The sequence below is a fragment of the Vanellus vanellus genome (assembly GCF_965231255.1).
Source record: "Vanellus vanellus genome assembly, chromosome: 1".
Taxonomy (NCBI): domain Eukaryota; kingdom Metazoa; phylum Chordata; class Aves; order Charadriiformes; family Charadriidae; genus Vanellus; species Vanellus vanellus.
In genome coordinates this window covers 179,015,896-179,029,313 of record NC_138905.1, presented here as the reverse complement: position 1 = coordinate 179,029,313, position 13,418 = coordinate 179,015,896, and the positions used below count along the sequence as shown (strand labels likewise).

At 36.8% G+C, this 13,418-nt stretch overlaps 1 protein-coding gene across 2 annotated transcripts in view; it reads right to left on the bottom strand.

Annotated features, from left to right (window-relative positions):
* The window catches only part of KLHL1 (kelch like family member 1), a gene marked incomplete at both ends in the record, with an annotated part of 249,665 nt that overhangs the window by 159,561 nt on the left and 76,686 nt on the right, over positions 1–13,418 (bottom strand). For both annotated transcript variants that reach the window (XM_082486591.1, XM_082486592.1), the window contains one exon: positions 8,342–8,478. In XM_082486591.1, coding sequence (XP_082342717.1) covers positions 8,342–8,478 — 137 coding nt within the window. The remainder of the gene's footprint in view (positions 1–8,341; positions 8,479–13,418) is intronic.

Below are 13,418 nucleotides of genomic sequence, written 5' to 3'. Positions count from 1 at the left end.
TATGTAATTAGAAAACTTTGTGCTTATTTCAGGTAAAAAAGTATGCAGCCACTACCTTATTAATTTAGTTACAAAATTATATGTTCTTCAGTTATAATTCTTACAATTAGCCACGTTGAATCTTCACAGAAACTTTAACACCTTTTACCATCTTTAAATCAGTATTTTTGACAGTCTAATTTTCTGTCTTCCCGTTACTACTCTTAGATGGACAGCTGCCTTCACTGAAGAGCAGCTCTTAGCAAGGCTGTACAGGACTTGATGCTCTGCTGGTCACCCTGTAATTCTACCTTGCCAATGACTTAGAACTCAATTTGGTTATACATGACTGAACACAATCCAGCTTCACAGTGTGTCGTGACTCTGTCATCCACCTATTTAGGAGATACAGGGTGGACAATTTACCATCGTATAAAGCTTTTCATAATATAACTAAGAACTGTGACTCCTTTATGTAAAAGAGCAGTATTTTCTTTAAGAAGACAAAAAAAAAAAAAAAAGGAAAGAAAAAACTCCAAAAGTATTTCCTATTTTAAGAAGAAGAAAAAAGTCTTTTTAAAAAAAACTAATTAAAAAAAAATTGTATCTCCAACTTTACTCATATGTATAGCCTCAAAAACATGACTGGATTTATTTAATATGATGATTTCTCACAGATGGGAAGCTCTTCCTGAAGTTGATTAGAGTTTAAAATGTTCATTTTTCTTTGCAAAGTAAGTAATAACCTTACTTTAGAGAATTGGCGAAGAGACAACAAACACCTTTTTTTTTTTGTTTTGGTTTGTTTGGTTTTTTTTTGTTGTTGTTTCGTTGTAAAGGGTTTTTTTCTAAATTAAATTCACCAGTGTTCCTACCTAGCTACATTTTCTTTGTCTCCCATTGAAGTATTATTTAGTTATTTTTTACATAGTAGGATTATTTAAAGGCTATATATCTATACAAGAAATTGCTCTTGATAAACAAACACAGTGCCATCATGAATGTGGGAAGTCTTGAAAATAAACGTAGCCTTTATTTTGTAGCATAGCAGAGAAGGTTTTTTTTTAAATATACGCATACGTCTTTGATCTCTGCATATAATTTTTTGTTTATGTATCTATATCTTTTCCATCTATATAAATAAAATTGTTTAGGACCTATTGTAACAGAAAACTTTTTGAATCATTAAATACAAAACCAAATAATGAAGAAATGCTACTTTTTAATTAGGTCAAAGAAAATTGAACATTTTTCCTTAAAAATTAAAACCTGAAATACAGATTTTGTTTAAAAGATTTAAATCTAATAAATAAACCACCAAGACTGATAGAAAGGTTTATGGAAGCTAATATGATGGTAGCAAAATATTGTCTTTAGCTCATGGGGTAAAAGAATTCTAACTCTCTACTGGAACAGAATTCTCCTTTATCAGAAATACTATTAAATTCCTATAGAAGTTTTAACTAAACACAGGAAAATAGCCTAATTTTGAAATAAGTAAGATCTATTCACTTTCTTTTACATTTTTAGTAAAACCATTTTTATTTATTTTAAAAGATTGAGACCTTTAATCACCAATTAGTTTTCAACATTTCTTGAGGTTGTTTTCATTACTGAAAAAGGGAAGCAGCTTTCACATCCCATATTCTAAAACTCCTGGGAAAAGTACATTTGTCATCAGAAATAACATATTTAAAGGAGATTATAAAAGCAAAACCTACCACTTTTAGAAAATCTTCAAAATCGCATTTACACCAAAACCATATTTTTACCCTTATATTTCTCTTCCTTTTTAACTGGAATAAAAATATGCCAAATATGTTCTAATAATGTCCTGTTTCTGGCAGGGATGGGTTTAATTTCCCCAAGTAGCCGGCAGGGGATGCAGGTATTCCATACCACATGACCCATGCCCAGGCTATGAAATATATGAATTATATATATATATAATTGTTTACCTCCCTAACAATATTTAGGATGTTTCTGAACAGATTAAAAATGCATTGAGTTGCAGAACTGAAATTATAAAAATTTAACTATCTTACTGATGGTTTAGTTCGGTTTTGTTTTTTCTGCTCATGGAAGGCTTAGAATAATAAAAGATATCAAAGTGGTTGTCGAGCAGATACCCACCTTTCCATGCTGGCCCAAACCATAGAATCACAGAATCACAGAATTATCAGAGTTGGAAGGGACCTCTAGAGATCATCTAGTCCAACTCCCCTGCTAAAGCACGATTGCCTAGAGCACATTACTCAGGACTGCATCCAGGCGGGTCTTGAAAATCTCCAGGGAAGGGGACTCCACAACCTCCCTGGGCAGCCTGTTCCAGTGCTCTGTCACCCTCACCGTAAAGAAGTTTTTCCGTGTGTTTGAACAGAACTTCCTATGTTCCAACTTGTGCCTGTTGCCCCTCATCCTGTCACTGGGAACCATTGAAAAGAGCCTGGCTCCATCCTCCTTCAAGCCACCCTTTAGATACTTGTACGCCATAATAAGGTCTCCCCTCAGCCTTCTCTTCTCCAGGCTAAAGAGTTCCAGCTCTCTCAGCCTTTCCTCATAAGGCAGATGCTCCAAGCCCTTAATCATCTTAGTTGCCCTTCGCTGGACTCGCTCCAGCAGTTCCCTGTCCCTCTTGAACTGGGGAGCATGGTGAGCAGCGGAGCGGCCATGGAGGCGGGCGGTGGCGGCAGACAGAGCTGGGTGCAGGGCGGCCCCGGGTCAGGCGGCGATGAGAAGCCCACATCGCCCTGGGGCCGGGACCGCCGGGAGCCGCCCGCGGGGCCCGAGAAGGAGCAGGAGCTGTCTGAAGAGGACAAGCAGCTGCAGGATGAGCTGGAGATGCTGGTGGAGCGCCTGGGGGAGAAAGATACGTCCCTCTACCGCCCGGCCCTGGAGGAGCTGCAGAGGCAGATCCGCTCCTCCACCACCTCCATGACCTCTGTTCCCAAACCCCTCAAGTTCCTACGGCCGCATTACGGCAAGCTGAAGGAGATCTATGAGAACATGGCTCCGGGAGAGAACAAGCGCTTTGCAGCAGACATTATTTCTGTTTTGGCCATGACCATGAGTGGGGAGCGTGAGTGTCTGAAGTACCGTCTGGTGGGCTCCCACAAGGAGCTGGCGTCTTGGGGGCATGAATATGTCAGGCACCTGGCAGGGGAGGTGGCTAAGGAGTGGCAGGAGATTGATGAGGCTGACAAGGCTCAGAGGGACACGCTCCTCACCTTGGTCAAGGAGATTGTCCCCTACAACATGGCCCACAATGCAGAGCACGAGGCCTGTGACCTGCTCATGGAAATAGAGCAGATGGACATGCTGGAGAAGTACATCGATGACAACGCCTATTCCAAACCATGATCAGTTATGCTAAAGGAAATCTAACAGTAGGTTGTATATGGTGATAATAAATGTTCATTTTGTAATGGATAAACATTACTCTCTGTGTTGCATACTTTCATGTTTTTTAAGTTGTTAATGGTATTAGTAAGTAACCTGCTAAATGAGGGTTTATTGTGTACAATAGTAACAGATAAAATAACGATTTGCACAAAGGAATTGCACAAATTATTTGTTACTTGTCACAGACGTAGAACGATGAGAAAAACAAACAAAAATATCAGACAGCAAACTAACTAGTTAGCAAACTAATTTTATTCCTTTTTTTTCTACTGATGGATATAGCAGGTGTTAACTACTGTTCTTTCAGATAAATATACTTATCCTTCTTCAGGTCTCTGATGTACTAAATCTCCCCTTTGCTAAACTTTAATTCTGATATTTTGCAAGAGTATTTGATTTTATTGCTGGAACTGAAGGGTCAGGTATCAGTACAGGATACTTTTATCTATAGTAATACTTTTCATAGACATGCATATTTTACCCTTCTTGAACTACTATTTATTATGTATGATTCATAGTAAAAATTAAGTAATTTCACTAGATTCTAGAAAATATAAAACTGACTGGATTACAGTTGATATAATGTGGAAAAGGTTCCCTTCTTAAAATCACATCTAAAAATATTTGCAGTGTAATACTCTTAAGTTCTAAGTTTTTGCAAACAAGCCCGTGTTCACCTGTATTTTCCTGAAATATTCACTTGTTCCCAGGGCAAAACTTCTCTCTAACAGCAGCAGGTATACGTGAAATTATATATTTTTTTAATCTCATTGAGCTAAGAAGGTAGTGACAGGAAAAAGAAAATAGAAGGAGAGTGAATAACTGCCCATTGGCCAAAAGGGTTTGCTCTTTCTGGGTTAAAAGAATAAGAATAAAGAGCTAAAGTGGCCACAGACATGAGTTGCTGAAAACTTTTTCACATACTGTGCAGTAAGTAACTGGAATTTGGCAGTCAAATTCTTCAGATATTCTGTCTAGACTACGTATGCTTCAGATTATAGATTAAAAGACTGCTAGGTACCAGAACAATGGCTATTTCCTTTACTATTCAGTGTTGCCCAGATCCACGCAGCATAAACGAGAAAGTGAACTGATTAGAAGTAAAAGGGGACATGGACTAGACTAGTGGTAAATAAGGAACCAGAGGGAAAGAAAAGAGATAAGAAACTATGAAGCTAGCTAGACAAGTCATGAGAGATGGTGGAAAGGAAAGGGAAGGGAAGGGAAAAACGTGAGGTTTGAGGGCATAGGTTTTGATCCAGCAAAGCACATGGGGAAACAGAATAATTAACTGAGAAGAATTTCAATAAACTGAATAAGTTTGGAACCACGTTCTAGGAATCCTCTAATCACTTGTGAGTTATCATTGAATTGTCCGTAGCACTTTTGAATGTTTTTGCCCTCTGGACAAGGATGGCCACATTCATGACAAGCCTGAGTAACCAGGCTACACCCAAGGGTTGTTAGAGAGATTGCTAGTTGGGTTTGGCTAAAACTGACAAGATCTATATAGATAATTGTATTCCAGTGCCTGCAAATGTTCCCTAGTAATGTTTCATTTACTAGAACAGCTGTAGCTAGGAAATCCTGGAGTTTTATAAGACATCTGATGCAGAGAAAAGGAATTGAGAAAGAAACAATCTAACATGAATTTCAAGAGATAAGGACACAAGCTGAGAATAAATCAGGATAAAACATTGAATTGGGTTTGCATGGCAAGGTTTTGGTAGCGGGGGGCACTACAGAGGTGGCTTTCTGGGAGAAGACGCTAGGAGCTTCTCCAATGTCCAATAAAGCCAATGCTAGCCAGCTCCAAGACAGACCCGCCACTGGCCAAGGCCGAGCCAATCAGTGATGGTGGTAGCACCTCTGTGATAACATATTTAAGAAAGGGAAAAAAACCTGCTGGGAAAACAGCAGCTGGGAGATAGGAGTGAGAATACGTGAGGAAACAACTATCCAGACACTAAGGTCAGTGAAGAAGGAGGGGGAGGAGATGCTCCAGGTGATGGAGCAGAGAATCCCCTGCAGCTCATGGTGAAGACCATGGTGAGGCAGGCTGTCCCACTACAGCCCACGGAAGTTGACAGCGGAGCAGATATCTACCTGCAGCCCATGGAGCCCATAGCACCAGGGCAGGTGGATGCCCAAAGGAGGCTGTGACCCTGTGGGAAGCCTACACTCGAGCAGGCTCCTGGCAGGACCTGTGGACCCATGGAGAGAGAAGCCCACACTGGAGCAAGTTTGGTGGCAGGACTTGTGACCCCGTGGAGGACCCACACTGGAGCAGTCTGTTCCTGAAGGACTGCACCCTGTGGAAGGGACCCATGTCGGAGCAGTTAGTGAAGACATGTAGACCATGGGAAGGACGCATGTTGGAGAAGTTTGTGGAGGACTATCTCCCATGGGAGGGACAAGATGCTGGAGCAGGGGAAGAGTGTGAGGAGTCCTGCCCCTGAGGAGGAAGGAGTGGCAGAAATAACATGTGATGAACTGATCGCAACCCCCATTCCCCATCCCCCTGTGCCGCTCGGGGGAAAGAAGTAGAGAAAATTGAGAGTGAAGCTGAGCCCAGGAAGAACCTTCTCTGATTTGTTTTGTAATAAATTAAATTAATTTTCCCCAAGTTGAGTCTGTTTTGCCTGTGACATTCACCGGTAATTGGTGAATGATCTCTCCCTGTCCTTATTCAAGACAAGCCCACAAGGCTTTTGTTATATTTTCTCGCCCCTGTCCAGTTGAGGAGGGGAGTGATAGAGCAGCTTGGTGGGCACCTGGTGTTCAGCAGCAGTCAACCTATCACAATCAGAATAACACAGGACAAAGAACCTGATAGAACAGAAATGCAAGACAGTGATAAAAAACAGAATGGTCCATGGCATCCAATACGTGTTCTCTTTTAGCATGCAAAATGAACTCTTGTTTCCTGAACTGTAGTTACCACTACAAGTGAAAGAAATTAGAGACCTTTGTTACCATCTTGAGTTTCCAATTCTTCAAGGTGACATTAGGATGGCACATAGTGTTGTGATTTTTAAGGTAGTTAGGGCATTATGTGACAGTTCAAATGACAGAACATTGCAGATGCAAATTCACACAAGTCAAATTAGAAAACAGTGGAATTATACTACTTCTGGAGTTCTCTTTTTATCCATTTGTGAAGACTGGTTCTTAATTACCTAACCACAAGAAGAAATCTCCAAGTTTTCCACCTCATATAATAAACAAAGTACATCACGTGGCATAGACAAATCAAGGAGAGTAAAGCAGCTGAAAATCTTAATCTTTTGCAGAAAGTGATAGGAGTTTGCTTTTTCCTTACTTCATCCAGCCTCCAAAGTTCTCAGAGATAACCAATAAAGTTCTGAGATAGCTTTGTTCATGTTGAAAATGCTTAAGTATTTTTTTGCGTCCTTCTGTTATCTCTTTATCTTTTCTTAATCTACACTTACATGCCATCAACCGTGCTGTGTGTTTGCATGTGATCTTTTAGTGAAAACAGAGGCAAAACAGCCATGCAGTACTTCAGTATTTCCATAGTTTTGTTCCCAGGGGAACAACATTGTCCCTTATCTCCCTTCTACCTCCTCTTCCTCTTACCTTCCTCTTACAGTACGATTTAATGTTACCAGTAAGGTCTTTCGCTATTCTGTGCCAAGGTGTTCTTGATTTTGCCCCGGTATTCCTGTGCCATTTATTTTACACTCATACCTAGTAATCATATTGAATACTTCTCATGCTTGATGAGAACTACTAACATGTTCTTCATTCATGGATGCCTAGGTTGAAACCCTCTGGATTATGTACCTTCCTGAGTGGCAAAACCACAACAGAACACAGCCAGCACAACCCTTTGAACATGTAGAGTGTTGTATAAATGGTCTGACATTCCTAGAACCTGAATTTCTCAAACATGGTTCTCAAAAAGAGCATTTTTAAGTTAAATTATGTTTATATGCTGTTTCTGTTTCTTATTAAGAACGTAAATTTATTATGTCATAAAACAAACAGCACATACCCTAAGTAAATATATCAAAGCAAATAGCAACTTAAGATTAAATTAATATATGTGTATTTAAAGAGGATTAAAACTGCAGAGTATGGGCAATCCATTTAAAATTGAAGCTAAAATCAAATATTCAACAGAAATATAATGATATATTTTTCATTTAAACAATATAAGGATGTCTTTTTAGGAAACAGAAAGAGAAAACAGCATACATTTTATACTTACATGATTCACAGGCAAGGGGAGACAAATTTGGACTACATATTTGCCACATTTTTGGCATTTTATCTTTTTTAATTACTTTATTTTGTAAATTAAGCATTCTTTCACATTAATGCATTTCAGATATATTTTGCATAAAAGCTTGTTTAAGAAGGATAAAAACCAAATCTATTATGCATTAAAATGTAATAACTATTCAGAAGGAAGTTCTGAGTTATTAACTCTGAGTTATGAGTTATTCATAAATTTACATTACACAACAGAGTACCAGCCTATAACAGGAAATGAAATTGACAATGTCCAGCTTATAATAAAACATTATAAAAATGTTTTAGTATTTAAAGTTTTAAAAGATTTATGTAATTACTTAAACTGAAATTTGACTAGGACAGCAATACAGGGCTATTCTTCAAGAAATAGAGCTGTTCCTTCAGTGATCTCATATAATCTGCATCATGTGCATATGAGGCACTCTTTTTTTAAGAATTTGGAAACCAAGAAAAATATATTATTTTCTGGACTGTCCTTTTGTACTTACTAAGCCTGATATATGTAACAGTTTGGAGATAAGAGATAACAATCTGAATTCATCCCTAGATATGGTGTGTTTAAACTGATTTAGATTAAAAAGAAAAAATGTTTAGAAAATAAATCTAATTCTTTGGCACGTAGCAAACAAAACTATAAACAGCTTTCTCTATAGGAAGTATAATGTATGCAGTACAATACCTGTATATGCAAACTGAACAAGATCCCATAGGGCATTGGGATCTATGCCTTCCATTTTGATCTCCTCTTGCTTGGCTTCACAAACATCACTTGTAAACATAGCAGCAAAGTAGTCAGAGACAGAACTGAGGACAAGTCTGCGAAAAGGTAGAAACTGGTGTCATTTACAGTGATAAATGTATTATAAATTTCATATATTAAAAAGCCCCAAACAAAACAGAACTGATTAAAAACATATTTTCATAGTAATTATAAATTAACAAGAGCAATTTATTATTAATACATGTAGGCAGCAAAATACAGCATGGCATTTAATTCTAATTTGGTTTTGTTTCCTGTGATATGAACCAAGTGGCACATTGGCATGTAACTATAAAACAGACATAGAAATTAGTGCTCAGCCTTTCTGATAATTTTCCAATCATGCAGATGTCCCAATTGTTAATAAATCAAACTCTCAGTATCAAAGACAACTTATTAGTGAAACACATTTCATACTCCAGAGGTACTCTTCATTGTTCTTAAAAGTCCTATTTTTTATAAAATTTACTAACAGCATGCAACTTTCCACAATCTTCCAATCTTTAGTAAAACTGTTAGTAGCATAACATGCTGTTCACTAAAAAAAAATAGATACATCATTGTATAATACAACGTTTTGGTTAAGAAACATTTCCAAAGGAAAAGTCATTTCAAAATATTTACAAAATATGCATGGCTTGTTTAGGGATCTGGTTTAGATAAATCAAAACCACAAGAAGTTACAGGTATGATTGTCATTACCGGGACCCTAAACTGAGTCATTCTTCTAAATACCATCTACAGTGATATTATGATTATTTTAGAAACGAATGTTCACAGATGTTCTTGAGCTAGAACTACGGTACAGCTATAAATAGAGTACCACATGCTTCCATAAAAGATGGTCACATTTCTGGTTTAATTTGAAAACATAATACATAAAAACATAGAGAAAAGACACAAGAATCGCAATTGGAGAACTTGGAAACCAAGAGAAAATATTTAGCCATTTGTATATAGTTAACTATTTTGTTTGAGAAAAAAAAAAAGGCAAAAAAACACCTGAAGAATAACAACTACTTATTAGCCAGTGTGGTAATTGATTGCTTTTGCTCTCTTAGCTCATCCCAATAGCAAAGTAAAATATGACAGTTTGGATTGGCTTCATAATTTTACAGTGCTTGAAGATACTATATTTTATGTGCAAGTAGAGCAGCTTGAGAACATATATATGATCTCTCCTCTGGCTCAATTGATGAGCAATGACTAATTAGGTGCAGTAGTTTTATCACTTCTGGTGGTGTGTTCAACTCTAGTAATCATGAACTTTAGAAGTAAAGACTCTAAATCACAAACAGCTCACATTTGTATGCATAACATTAATAAAAACAATAGATGGCTTCAAACAAGATGAAAGTAGAAATAAACTTTCCTGCTACCTCTAGAGACTCCTAATTCACTAATTGTTTATTTATTTTTTAATCACTGAGGAACAGTTACTTCTATGTTTGTTTATTTATTACCTCAACTGAGTTTCACAAGTGTGTATTTAGTCAACGAAGATAACCACAGAATTCTGGATAACTAAAAATCTTATAACGCTTCTTCAAATAATTTTTCTGACCACTTATTTATAAGTGATTTGATTCCCTGCTATTTAATGCTTGATTAAAAAAAAAAAAAATCAGAGCAAAAAGAAAAAAAAACCATAGTGAATTGATGATTTTCTATGAGATACAATTTCTCACAGCTAGCAGAGATGTAATTCAGGTCTGTGATTGAGATTTCCATTTGAGAGAATTTTGCATCAGCTGTTCCTTTGGATTTATTAAGCACCATTTAAAATCAACTATTAGTGTTCAACGTGATCACTTGCTAAAAGCAAAGACAAAACCTTTTGCTGCATCAAAACCAATGGACAAATTGATGAACAGAAATTTTAATACACCAGTTGACAATCAATTGAAATATTTTTAAACAGTAGTATCTTATACTTGTAATTTATATAATTTATGTGCAGACATAATTTATTATATAATATTCTAGTATATGCATTCTCAACTCAAAGATAAAAGAGAGGGAGAATAAAAACCACATAAAAGAATGATTACATCTCTTTCACAAATTTCTACAAAAATTTGTGATTTTCCACAGTTTGTTTCATGGATTGTTCTGGGATAAGAAAATTCAACTGCAAATGAGCATTCAGTCTACACGACCAGAAAAGATCCAGTCTAGAGTGAAATGCCCTGAAAAATATATAATACAGATGTCAGGTCCTCAGCACTACCCATTTTACTTACAGGTTTATTCCTACCTGTTTGCACTACCCGTTAAAGATGTCTTAAATGAGCAGAAAGCTTTTGTAAAGCAGTGGCTCATCTAAACAAGCAAGACAAGTTTTTGAACAGAGGAATAAGGAAAGAGGATTTTTTTTTTTTTTTTAGAAGTCCCTTACGTTAATCAATAGATAATATGAATCAGCTATTTCACTACCTGAATATAACCAAAAACTTAACTAATTTCAAGACACAAACTTTTTTCTTGGGAAGTACTTCACAGGCTGAATTGAAGTGAAAGGAACTTGCTAATTACACTTAATTCTGAAAGGTGACATGTTTTGTAAATCTTAATTGTGTTCCAGTGTTGAGATAGAAAATGAAAAGTGAGAAATCAAAGGGATCAATTAATTTGTAATGATCTGCTGCTTTTTGTAGCTCAGAAGGCTCCAAACAGCTCTAAATCTTGGTTTAAAGGCATGTTGACCTACTCATCAAGAAAAGTCAGCTGTCTCAGGATGCCACCTTTTTCCAACTACTGATCTGGCAGTGAGAATACATAATAAACTCTTTCATCCTTGAGAATCAGAGCAGGTAACTCATGGCTAAAAATGAGTTTGTGGACCCAGAAACATTTTCTCCAGATTAAGGGACTTTACTACAACTACATTCAGCCTGATATATTTCTGGGGTTTTCTTTTTATGATACAGAATATAACTGATTCCTGTTGTGACTTGTTGTCCTATGACATCAGATCTTGTTTTATTTTATTATAGAATATTTGCTTGCACTTTTAACAACTGTTTTCACGTATATCTTTGATGTAGAATTCCCTCAACTTGGTTGGTGCATTTATCAGTTAAAAGAAACAAACAAACAAAAGAAACAGACCTTGACCACTTACATTCTTTAAGCAAGCTCTAACAATATTTTACTGCCAACTGAACAGAATCTCAGATGTTACTTGGATTAAAAACTCATAGGCATGACACAACTTTTTTCCACACGTATTAAGCTAGTTCACATAGGAGCTGAACATTCATTGCTTTTAAATGTGATTTGTTGCTCTGTAGAGGACACCAGTTGACACTGGGTGTCTTTACTGACAGTGGTGCTCTACAGCTCTTCTTACAGCAGGAAAACATTTACTGCATATATAGAGAAGGCTTTGTGATTTCCTAAATATTAAGGCTTGCAGAACATATACAAACGTATATCCATGAATGCACTTGGGAAAAAAAAAAAAATCAGGAAAAAAAGGAAGCAGACACAGTCTGTCACTTCCAGGACAATTTTGGCTGTACAATCAAGCCTGCCATCTTTTCTGAGTAAAGCACAACAAAGGAGCAAGCTGTGGAACAGATCAAATACTTTAGATTACACCAGGTAGTGATTACCTTTCCTGATGACTGTGGTATTCTCCCTCACCAGCTTACCAAATATAGAAAAGGCTATAAGAGCTTTGGAAAAAATATAGCTAACAGTAAATTTAACCTAGTACACAGACTATTTCCTGCTTAGTACTTAAGATCTTTAGAAAAAGTGATGTTCAGATGCCAAGAAAATTTTTGGAGACCAAACGTTGCCTGGCAACTTTAAATTGGCATCTCCTATCTCAAAATTCTGATCTGTAGCTAATTGGGATCTCCAATTTCCATGTTGTCCATGATTCGGAATCAGATATGCCCTGCCTTTCCCTTTTTTTTCACTCAGTCTTTCCCATGTACACTATGACAATTGGCTTTAATACTCATGAAGGAGAATACGGTGTCCTTTTCAGCTCAGCTTCAGTAATACAGCACGAACCCAAATCTTGCTCTGCACTCCCTAATGAACTGTGTAAAAGTAAGTAAAGAGTGTTTGCTATTGGTACCTTGGGGAATTTTGTTTGTCACAACTTCCATTCAATGTTTTATCAAAGGTAATTTATTTGTTTTGCAACATTTTCATTTTAGTTTTCTAAATCTGTTCTTTAGAATCTATGACTTTAATTAAGATCAACATTAACAGTGTAATAGCCATTCATTCTTGAAGAATGTGCAACTATATGGACCTTCTACCTCCACCTGTCATCTAGTCAGCATTTCAAATCTAGAAGTCTTTGCCATCTATCTTTCTTCCTTTGCAGTCAGACAGTGAAATGTTAATTTAGGCTTGTTACTGCTATAACTGCCTCCATCTTCTGAATTTATAAGCATGTAAAGAAAGCCATGAGCTGCATTATAAACTATTCTTGTCCATAAAATTCTAACAAGAATGTCTAATCATGTTGTGTATCACGTCTCTAGGAAAAGAACAAAAAAATTACACTGACCACCTATATATTGCAAACTTGTCCTTTAGTTTGTACCAACAGACATTGTTCATAAACTGTTTTCCCTCCTTCTCTTATGGATTAGAGCAGCCGCTTTTCACATTCCGTTGCTAACTTGATGATCAGAGACATTTTCAGAAATTTCCAAAGTGACAACACAATAACAATTAGGTTAAAACCGTGTCCGTGTTCCTTTTCGCAGTCTCTCCAGGGTTCACATTTTGTTCATTCTCCTCTCAAAACCAAAATTGTACTCAGTCTTTATGGAACAGCAATATATTCAGGGGAGACACAATATATTCAGTAGTAGGGAGGTACCACCTCTGGTTTGGAAAGACCTTCAGACACAATTCACTAGTGGGTGTTGAAGTGTTTATGCAGGCTATGTTTCAAGATGTGGAACTCAAAGACTACTTTTGGTAAAAGAATATTGGGAACTAATAAAGCATCTGCTACTCTTTT